Source organism: Ochlerotatus camptorhynchus, unplaced genomic scaffold, assembly GCF_037179485.1.
Source record: "Ochlerotatus camptorhynchus isolate MF236.1 unplaced genomic scaffold, CSIRO-AGI_Acam_v1.1 ptg000631l, whole genome shotgun sequence".
NCBI lineage: Eukaryota > Metazoa > Arthropoda > Insecta > Diptera > Culicidae > Ochlerotatus > Ochlerotatus camptorhynchus.
Genome location: NW_027041110.1, coordinates 862,147 through 873,318, shown reverse-complemented (window position 1 = coordinate 873,318; position 11,172 = coordinate 862,147). Strand labels below are relative to the sequence as shown.

Here is an 11,172-nt window from a genome sequence, read left to right as displayed (position 1 = left end):
TTTAGGTAAGGTCAATTTATGGTTCGCGTTTATGCGGGTAATGTTTTCACTGTTTTCACAACACAAAATATGCTGTAATTGGCCGATTATCGTAACGAACTACACTTTCCACTAACAACCAGTACAATATTACAAGTATACCGAACGGAAAAACACGAATAACGATAGCCCGTGTGATAAAAAAAATGACAAATTTAGCAGCGCAAAATCACGACGACGTGAATAACAACAACTCTATTGTAAACATTGCTGAACATCTGCGAACAGATAGATATACGTCACTGCCAACATACTCAGAACAGATAGAAATACGTCACTGCCAACAGCTATTTCGTGTAAAAAGATAAACATTGCAATATAATACGAACACCACTAACCTCTCCAAAATTACAATGCTAGTTGGTAGAGGAGACATTCCTCTACATGCTGGTATAATTATTTTTCATGAGTTAGCAAAAGCGAAAAATCGACGGCTAAAGTCATTGTTTACAAATGCAATTACGCCCCTTTGAAATGTTGGCACTGATTTGCACATTTCACTAACACCAATAAGCCCTTTGGCCCAGACCTTATATAAACGTCATTGCTACCGAATGTCAAATAAATCGAAACTGACAATGTTTTCATTATTCTGCGTTCCGTGCGATTTTGGTTTGATCGCCAGTTTCGGTGCGTGAGAAAATCTAGGAATTTATTGTGCAATTTTATTAAAAGTACATTATCGTACTAGCTACCACCTATCTCAGATTAATCATCTTACAGCTGTGAAAAGAGGTATTTTCCTACTGAATTTAGTTTCAAATCAACCTAGTATTACATCGTTACATAACCGTTTCGCCGGTTTCAATGTTTTCTAGTCAACAGAAATCAACAAAAATGCTTCGCCAACTTTCCTGCAGCCGATTTCCGGCTCTGCGGCGATCGCTTTCGACTGTTCCCAAAGTCAACCCAGCGATACTGTCGAATACAAAAGCATCGGATCGCTACAAGCCTGGAAATCAATACAATGGCTTCCTTTGCACCCGGTCTCAATTCATCCAGGACTTCAACATGACGGCCTACATGTTCCAACACGAGGGAACCGGTCTAGAGTATCTGCACATCGATCGGAATGACTCGAACAACGTGTTCTCTGTCAATTTCCGCACCACTCCGTTTGACTCAACAGGTTTACCGCATATTCTGGAGCATAATGTCCTCTGTGGATCGGAGCGTTTTCCTGTACGGGATCCGTTCTTTAAAATGTTGAACCGAAGTTTGGCTACGTTTATGAATGCTATGACCGGGCCAGACTACACGCTGTATCCGTTTTCGTCGACCAATGAAGTGGACTACAGGAACTTGCAATCGATCTACCTGGATGCGGTATTCAGACCCAACTTGAAGTACTTGGATTTCCTGCAGGAAGGGTGGCGGCTGGAGCATTCTGAATTGCAGAACAAGAGCTCAGAGCTGGTGTTTAAAGGGGTGGTTTACAACGAAATGAAGGGAGCATTCTCGGAAAACTCGGCTGTTTTTGGGCAGAAGTTTTTCAACCAGATACTGCCAGATCATACGTATGGATACGTGTCCGGTGGAGACCCGCTGGAAATTCCCAAGCTGACACATGAGGATTTGGTTAACTTCCACCGTACGTACTACCACCCGAGCAATGCGAGAATTTACAGCTACGGAAACTTCAACTTGGATAAGACGATGGAGTATGTGCACCAGCGATATTTGAGGGAATTTGAGAAAATTGATTCAAGGTACATTTTGCTCCTCTTGTATTTGATATGTACTGATGATTTTTCTTTAATTGGATTTCAGCTACAGCATCATTCCTCCGCAAAAGCGTTGGAGCAAGCCGGAGAAAAGTCATATACAGGGTCGTTTTGATAGTATGGGAGCTCCGCTGGAACGGCAGAATCAAATTGCTATTGGATACCTGATGGCGGATATCACCGATGTGTATGAATCGTTCCTGATTTACATTCTGTCGGAGCTATTGGTGAAAGGTCCAAATTCGTACTTTTACAAGAGCTTAATTGAACCTAACATCTCCGGTGGCTACAACCAGCTGACCGGATTTGACCCAAATATTCGTGACACGATGTTTGTGCTTGGATTGCAAGACCTTCCGGTGGAAGATTTCGGAAAGGTTCAGAACATTTTCGACCAAACAATCGACGAGGTTATAGAGAAAGGATTCGATAACAACCATTTGGAAAGTGTGCTGCATCATATAGAGCTTCAGATGAAGCATCAATCGACGAAATTTGGACTGGGTTTGCTGTTCAATTTGACGCCACTGTGGAACCACAATGGTGATTTGATCAAATCGATGAATGTCAGTGCCTTGGTTCAGCAACTGAGAGGTAATCTGGCGCGAGATCCAAAATATTTGCAGAGCAAGGTCGAGTTCTACTTCAGAAACAACAAACATCGACTAACCATGACTATGTCCCCAGACGAGCAGTACGAGAAAAAGTTTAATGAGAGTGAGAAGAAAAATTTAGCTGGCAAGGTTGATCGACTGACGGATAAGGACCGAGAGCGCATCTTCAAAGAGGGATTGCAGTTGTCGGAAGAACAAAAATCGATTCCAAATACGGATGTGCTGCCTTGTTTGAAACTTGAAGAAATTCGACAGTCACCTGCAAATAACGATATCAAAGCACAGTTGATCAAAAACGTTCCAACTCAAACATGTCGGGTAGATACGAATGGCGTAACGTACTTCCGAGGAATTCTGGACGCCAAGGTACTCTCAGACGAACAGAAGCTCTTGTTACCTCTTTTCAATGCTGTGATCAACCAGTTCGGAACCAAAGACATCAACTACCGTAATTTCGATCAGATTATTAGCTCCAAAACAGCTGGAATTCATTTCAGTACCCACCTTACGGAGAACATCGACGATAACGGACGGTATGAGTTTGGAGTTTTGGTTGGATCATATGCCCTCAACAAAAACGTCCCCGATATGTTCGATATCCTGGGAAAGATTTTCAACGAAATTGATCTCACCGATGTCGGCCGGTTCGAGATGCTGATGGAAAATTACATGTCGGAACTTTCGGTAGGAATCGCACAATCCGGTCATCTGTACGCTATGCAGAACGCGAATGGGTTGGTTACCGAATCCGGCCGGTTAAAGGAGCAGCTCATGGGTATTGAACACATTGCATTTATGAAGAATCTGGCCAAAAACAACACGCCCGAGCAGGTTCTCGAAAAACTGCGTTTGGTTGGGGAAATTCTGTTTAAAAAATCCAGTCTTCGGTGCGCTTTGAACTACGACAAAGACAGTGAAGCCGATACTCTCTCCCAGTATGAACATTTTATCGCTAGCATTCCATCTCGACCATCGGAAACCACGTGGAACACTTCCAAAAATCTGGACCCATCATGCCGTCAAACCGTTATGAACATCCCAGTCAACTATTGCGCCAAATCGATTGTAACTGTGCCGTACTCCCACCCAGACTATGCAGCGCTGAAAGTTCTTGCCAAGTACCTTTCATCCAAATACCTTCTTCCGGTTGTCCGAGAGCAAAACGGTGCCTACGGGTCTGGCGCCAAAATCACCACCGATGGTTTGTTCAACTTCTTCAGCTACCGGGATCCAAACTCCCGGGTAACGTTGGATGTTTTCGATCAGGCCTACCAGTGGACGGTTGACAACTTGGCCAAGATGGATGGCCAGACGTTGTTCGAAGCGAAGCTCGGCGTGCTGCAGCAGTTGGATATTCCGATTGCACCCATCGACCAGGGAATTGACCTATTCCGGCATGGCATCAGTGAGGAGCGCTTCAACAAGCATCGAAATGAGGTACTGTCGGTCGGCAAGGACCAGTTGATGCAGGTAAATGAGAGGTACCTGAAACCGGGCGCTGTTGCCGTGGTAGGAAAGAGCGTGCTCGGTCCGGAGAACGACGGACTCAAGAAGGATGGGGAAAAGTGGAGTGTTTTTGCTTTGTAAGTTGTATTTAAGGGTTAGGTAGGGTAGAGATGTTCCATTTGAATAATGTGTTGTTGTAAATATAAATTGGAAAAGCCATCTAGAGCATTGAAAAATATTGATACCGAAATTATATTCCAATCTGCTCCGATGCATACTATAAAGTATTATCTACTTCGAGGGGAGGCTGATCTCATGCTCATCTTATTTTTCTCAGCTAGCCGACGTGGTTCGAGCGCTGGTATCATCTTCGCTGCAGCAGCTCTGAAGATTTTGCTCAGGGGGAGGGGGTAAGAATTCCTAAAACATCGTAGTTTGTAGACAGCCCCTCGGTTTGGTGGCTTACACGTTTCTTCTTCTTTGGCTTTATTACGTCCTTACTGGGAGTTTACTCCGGCTTTCAATTTACCACTCCAATACCCACAAAAAAATAAGGATTACACAGTCTCAAATTTCAAGCACTTCTCTTTAGCTCAGCTAGCCGGCGTTGCTAACTCGCTGATCATCTCTCCATTTTCGCTGCAGCTCCGACAGTATTTGCGTCAGTGCCCTGCTGACGACGCTCCACGTCCTCTCATCCCGGCACATTTCACTGACGACATTTCCCGCGCTAAGGGCCGGCATCTCCACTCGCACTGCCTCAAATCTTGGGCAGTCGAAAACTACGTGCTCCGGCATTTCGTCCAGGTTGCCACACTCCGGACAGAGGGGTGACGTTGCGTGTCCGAAGCGATGCAGGTACTTCCTGGTCGAAATAATCAGTATTAGCCTGTGCGTCCATCTACCGTTCTCCGCTGCGTCCCACTCCTGCTGCCACTTAGTCATCGACTCCGTTCTCACCAATGTCCGTACTCCTCTGGTATCTCTTCGCATATAGCACTCGGTGGACTCCGCCAAGGTGATGACGATGGGTATCATACCGGCGATAACGCATACTGCCTCCATCGAAATGGTTCTGTTCGCACTCACGACTCGCATGGCCATGAGGCGGAACGTACTGTTCAATTTTCTTTGGTTCTTCTTCGTTTTCAGCGCTGCATCCCAGACCAAGGTTGCAAAGACTCATTTCAGCTAAAACAATGTTTTTCTAAATTATGAAATAATTAGATGCCATGATCAAATTTTGAATTGGTAGGATACAAGAATAGGTTGCAAAGAATGTGTTTGACATATTAAACCTGTTTATTTCACTTCATGAGAGTCACAATCAGCGATTTTTCACAAACTCACTCACTCACTCACTCAGCGATCAGCAAATCGCTGATTGTGACTCATAGAAAGCAAAATTTACAGGTTTTATGTTTCCAATGCATACTTTGTAACCTCTTCTTGTAAGTTACAAGTAAAACATGCCATCATACCATCTTTTGGTTTTATTATTCCGAAAAACATTATTTTAGCTGAAATGAGTCTTTGCAACCTTGTCCCAGACTGGACCTCCGTACCTCAGTATCGACGACAATACACTAGCGAGAAACGCCTCTTGCTGCTGCTTGGTCCAGAGTTGTTCGGCATGATTCTAGCTATTGTATTGATGGCCGCCTTCGCCGCCTTCTCACATGCGTAGTGGACGTGGTTATTGAAGTTTAGCTGGTCATCGAGTATCACTCCAAGATACTTAAGCACGCGCTTTGATGCTATGGCGTTCTTTCCGACGGTAATTTCTGCCCGCTGAACAGCTTTACAGTTACTGACCAATACCACTTCCGTTTTGTGGTGGGCTATCTGCAGCTTCAATCTTTGCATCCAGTTGGAAACCGTGTCGATCGCCTCGGTAGCCAGCATTTCTACCTCTTCCAACGTCTACTACCGCCAAGACGACGTCATCCGCAAATCCTACAATCTCGATTCCGTTGGGCAGCTTCAGCGTTAGCATGCCGTTGTACAAGGATGGAGCCTTGTGGCACACCTGCCGTGATCCGGTTTGATTTCTCTCCCATGTCCGTCTCGTAAACTAGAACCCGGTTCTGGAAGTAACTACTTATAATGCTACACAGGTAATCAGGAACCCGCATTCCATGCAGTGCTTCGGCGATGGGCTCCCAGCTGGCACTGTTGAATGCGTTCTTCACGTCGATCGTTATCACGGCGCAATATCGATCTCCTCTCCGCTTCTCTCGACCACTGTCCTAATTGCATCCACCGTTGATCTCCCTTTCCGGAATCCGAACTGCCTCACCGACAATCCGTGCATTTCGTTAGCCTGTTGAGGATGATCTTCTCCAATAGCTTTCCGACTGTATCCAGCAAGTATATAGGCCTATACGATGCTGGATGTTTTTTTCTTCTTCTTTTAAGGTTTAGGAAAGCTTCAAGAAGCCTGGCCTGTAGTGAAGTTGGCACGGAGTGGTATCCACTAGTTGCCTAGTGCAGCTCCACTAAAACCTATTCCTTACTCTCTCCTCTGCCTGGATCCCCCCGGGACCACTGTGAAGCGACTACTTCGGGGGGTGGCTGTGTTCATGCACTTGTCGTACTCTCAGCGCTACTGTGTTACCTGACTTATAACGAATATACGTTGTATACGAGTACCCCGAATACAACGTATAGTTCGTCTAATTTTACATTGCATATGCTATGCAAAATAAGACGAGTCATACGTTGTATTCGGGGTACTCGTATACAACGTATATTCGTTATAAGTCAGGTAACACAGTAGCTGGCGTTGCTAGATCGCTACTCTTCTCTCCATTTACGCTGCTGATCCGACATAATCTGCGTGACTGGCCTGCTGACGGCATTCCAAGTGTCCTCCTCTCGACACATTTCATCGACGACATTCTCCACGTTAAGGACGGGCATCTCCGTTCGCACTGCCTCGAACCTTGGACAGTCGAAGACCACATGCTCCGGCGTTTCATCGACGTTGCCACACTCCGGACAGAGGGGTGACGCTGCGTGTCCGAACCGATGCAGGTATTTCCTGAAGCAGCCGTGGCCAGACAGGAACTGCGTTAGGTGGAAATTGACTTCTCCGTGTTTTCTGTTCACCCAGGTCGAAAGAATCGGTATTAGTCTATGTGTCCATCTACCGTTCTCCGTCGTGTTCCACTCCTGTTGCTACTTAGCCAATGACTCCACTCTCACAACTTTCCGTACTCTTCCAACTTCTCTCTCACGACTCGCATGGCCATGAGCCGGTACGTACTGCTCTGTTTCCTTTGGTTCTGCTTCGTTTCCAGCGCTGGGACCCAGACTGGACCTCCATATCTCAGTATCGATGATGACACGCTGGCCAGAAGACGCCTCTTGCTACTGCTGGGACCAGCGTTGTTCGGCATGATTCTCGCTATCGCGTTGATGGCCTTCGAAGCCTTCTCACAGGCATATTCGAAGTGGCTGTTGAAGTTTAGCCGGTCATCGATCATCACTCCCAGGTATTTTAACACACGCTTCGAGGTTATGGTGTGCTCCCCGACGGTGATTTCTGCCCGCTGTACCGCTTTACAGTTACTGACCAATAACACTTCCGTTTTGTGGTGGGCTATCTGCAGCTTCGCTCGTTGCATCCAGTTACCAATCATGTCGATTGCCTCGGTTGACAACACCAACCACCTCTTCCAGCGTCTCGCCTGTTACCTGCCAAAACGACGTCATCCGCAAAGCCAACGATCTCAACTCCTTTGGGCAGTTTCAGCGTTAACACGCCGTTGTACATCCCGTTCCAGAGCATTGGACCAAGGATGGAGCTTTGTGGAACTCCCGTTGTGATCCTAATCGATCTCTGTCCCATGTCTATCTCGTAGACCAGAACCCGGTTCTGGAAATAACTCCTCAGGATCCTGCACAGGTAGTCAGGGACCCTCCCAGCTGGCGCTGTTGAACGCATTCTTGACGTCGATCTTGATGACGATGCTGGATGTGTGTGTGTGTGTGTGTGTGTGTGTGTGTGTGTGTGTGTGTGTGTGTGTGTGTGTGTGTGTGTGTGTGAGAGTGTGTGTGTGTGTGTGTGCGTGTGTGTGTGTGTGTGTTTTTTTTTTTTTTTTTTTTTTTTTTTGGCAAGGAGGAAACCTTCAAAAAGGCCATCGTGCCACCGCTTGACGACTGGGCGCACAGTCGCGGTGACACGGTGTGTGGGATTCTTACCGCACTAAAACCTCCTTAGACGCCTTGCCCTTTTCCCCCGGAACCACTTGTCGTATTACTTCGGAGGAGTGTGTGTGTGTGTGTGTGTGTGTGTGTGTGTGTGTGTATGTGTGTGTGTGTGTGTGTGTGTGTGTGTGTGTGTGTGTGTGTGTGTGTGTGTGTGTGTGTGTGTGTGTGTGCGTGTGTGTGTGTGTGTGTGTGTGTGTGTGTGTGTGTATGTGTGTGTTGTGTATTCACAACAATCATTGAATACAGAATAAGAGCTTATCAGGCAAAAATATGCTTCTACGGCTACAGCTTTTGATCAGGTCAAATTGTTTGTTGGGTTGTAAGCTTCTGGAAAACATGATTGAAATTTTTCGTATGATATCCACTCAAAATTTGAAGGAAGTATTTCACATGCTTCTGAATATAGTTTTGGCGTTTTGGCTTTCTTTTGAAGGGACGGTAAACACAACACAGGAGCAACATTAGTATATATAGGTAGCTGGATTTATTATGCTATCAAAAACTGAAAAATCTACACATGCACTCTTACGTTACGTACGTACAACACCTTCCCTGTTCAGCTGTGGAATGACCTATATGTATTACGACGCTGAGCCAAGGAAACGATAACATCAATAAAAAGACGATTAATAAGAAATTATGTAAATAACAGCACAAGTTTTCCAGAGCTGCTCCTCCTCTCTAACAGTAACGTGTTTAGAAAATTCTATTCGCGATAAGTCGCACATCACTGGATGATATTAATTTGACGATGGTAGCAAATTTCATAAAAAAAAAATGCATAACTCTGTTTCATTCTTTGTTGACTGCATCTTCGTAATCTTATTCCTTTCTATATAAAAGCTGTCTTTTACTGTTTGCAAGATTGTTTAGCCTTGATTTGCTTGTCTGATTGAAAAATTCTACCCATGTTGGTGAACATTAATCTACATTCGAAAATACGTGTAAATGTGATGATTTTCATTTCACTTCTACCGTAGATTATGGATGATGAAATGTGATTACTACTAGAAAAAAAGTCCCTCCACTGCCGCAAAAGAATGCAATTGCTTTGTCCCCAGATTTGGAATTTCAACTCCCGTGCCCCTGCTGTTCCTGACGTTCCCTAAAAGTACTTATTGTTGTAACGATAGATGGCCACACCGGCGACACCAATAAGAATCGACCCCATCAGGTAGCCCCACAGCTTGAACTGAAAGAAAGAGGATAGCTAAATCAAATCCAACGGGACACAGATACACATGTGATTTCGTGGTAAAAATTGATGTTATACGGAAGATACAACCAATATTGTTGGAAAAACGAGAGAAAGAAGAAAAGAAAAGAAAAACATGGTTAAATTTGAACCACGAAGCATTCGAACCGATAGAATAATTCTAGAGGCTATCCATTATATGTGGTTCTACTAGTTCCCACAGTGACTACACAACGAGAACTGATAAGTATGCTTTAAGGACTTGGTTTTACCTTGGAAGTTTCACGGTTCTGAGCGGTGGGAGCAGCTTTCGTTTTCTGTTCCAACTTTTGCGCGTGTCCAAGCATCTTCTGGTATAGATCTTTCTCATTGCGTGCTTCCCGTTTGGATTTTAGGATTAACTTGGAAAGTTCCTAAAGCAATTTTAAATTATCTTTATCAATTCGAAAGGCAAAGCTGTTGCTACATACCGATTGGATCAACTTGTCGTCCTCGTCAATTGTGGCTGCCTTCTGTAGGAATGATATAGCGCCCTGGGTGTCGCCTTTAGCGTCCAAAATCTGAGAACAGAAACAAATGTTAAATTTTCCGATCCACTTAAAGATTCACCCTTCTTCCATATACCTTTCCTTTCCTGAACAAAGCCTTAGCATTGTTCGGCTGACACTGTAGAACGTGATCTACTGATTTCAGTGCAGCATCGTATGCTGCTATTTTTAATTGCGCAAGAGCCAAATTGTTGTAAACCTTCATGCGATCTTCCAGCAATTCTTGAAGCTCTGCATTCGTAGGCTGTCATAGATTAATACAAATGAAAAATTAATGAGAGACGTTCCCAGCACACTTGCACTCATACATACCTCCAAGTTTCCGCTTTCTGTTGGATTCGTTATTCCCCCTTCGCTTTCATCCAAATATTCCAGTGCCCTCCGGTAGCTCTGGATTGCCAAATTGTACTCTTGCCGTTTCATCCAAAAGTTTCCCCTCAAGCGTTTCTTGTTTCCAATTTCCTTCCGTGCAGCGTACGATTTGCTCTCCAGGTCAATCTCCTCTTTGGACGAGACCAGTTCCACCGTGTAGGTAATGTTTGCATTCGGTGGTACGCTTCGTTCCGGATGTTCTTCATTTTTCCATCCTTGTTCCCCATAGGCAAACCTTGAGGTCACAATCACTTCAGCCTGCTCGCCAATATTCATCAACTTCAGAGCCATGTCCAGTCCCTGGACAACCTCTACATCATCGATTTGAACCACATAGTCTCGAACTTCCTCCACGATGGTGCCATCATCCAGTCGACCTGTGTAGTTGATAATGGCAATGTCCCTGCCCTCGGGTCTCTCGCCTTGACCTTCCTTTATCACCTTTTTCAGTAGTGTTCCATTGCCCAGAATATCCATATACTCTTCCTTCTTTTCGGACGTTTCCTGCTGTTTCTGCTGATCTGTGGAGGAATTCATTTCGGCCCGTTCCTGCTCGTTGATGTTGGAAAGATCTTCGAACGAGCTACTACTCGACTTTTCCGCGTCCATATTGTTTTCTGTGAAACAATATCAACAATGGTTACTCATAATCACACAATCAGAGCTATTTCTTTATCAAATAACAATAAATTATTGTCACAATGTAAAAAGCTGTGCGTGGATTAGAAAGTCTTAACAAGACATCCGACATGACTACAAGGTAATGACGTCGTGTCCAAGAAAAAAAAAATCGTGCGTGTGAAAGGTCTAGAAACAAGGCAGCTAATTTCCATATTTTCGCTAAATTTCATTAATCCATTACTCACCGTCGTGGGGCCACTTCCTGGTACACTAGCTTCGAACAATGGAACACTACTTCTGTTTAAATTCAGGAGAATTGCTTTTGATGATCTGCTTTTTACGCAGATAGTATCCGCAGATGATAAAGAAAACAACAGAAAGTAGTGCACCTCACACCA

At 44.8% G+C, this 11,172-nt stretch overlaps 2 protein-coding genes across 4 annotated transcripts; one reads left to right on the top strand and one right to left on the bottom strand.

Moving 5' to 3' along the window:
• The first annotated feature begins 640 nt into the window (after positions 1 to 640).
• On the top strand, positions 641 to 4,059 carry LOC135714224 (presequence protease, mitochondrial). Of its 2 annotated transcripts, XM_065237543.1 has the most exons (3): positions 641 to 774; positions 858 to 1,748; positions 1,810 to 4,059. In XM_065237543.1, exons 2-3 carry the CDS (start codon positions 877 to 879, stop codon positions 3,962 to 3,964), a joined length of 3,027 nt encoding a protein of 1,008 aa, XP_065093615.1. In that variant the 5' UTR covers positions 641 to 774; positions 858 to 876; the 3' UTR covers positions 3,965 to 4,059. The 2 variants fall into 2 exon arrangements, with proteins under 2 accessions (XP_065093615.1, XP_065093613.1); XM_065237541.1 differs by lacking the exon at positions 641 to 774 and having other exon boundaries at positions 827 to 1,748; positions 1,810 to 4,058.
• A 4,440-nt stretch (positions 4,060 to 8,499) lies between these two features.
• Positions 8,500 to 11,172, bottom strand: zda (zonda). 2 transcript variants are annotated; one of them, XM_065237565.1, is made up of 6 exons: positions 11,020 to 11,172; positions 10,094 to 10,770; positions 9,858 to 10,025; positions 9,704 to 9,793; positions 9,506 to 9,646; positions 8,500 to 9,248 (listed from the first exon to the last, which is right to left on the bottom strand). In XM_065237565.1, the coding sequence occupies exons 2-6, from the start codon at positions 10,760 to 10,762 to the stop codon at positions 9,144 to 9,146; spliced, it is 1,173 nt and encodes a 390-aa protein (XP_065093637.1). In that variant the 5' UTR covers positions 10,763 to 10,770; positions 11,020 to 11,172; the 3' UTR covers positions 8,500 to 9,143. The 2 variants fall into 2 exon arrangements, with proteins under 2 accessions (XP_065093637.1, XP_065093638.1); XM_065237566.1 differs by having other exon boundaries at positions 8,500 to 9,230; positions 11,020 to 11,171.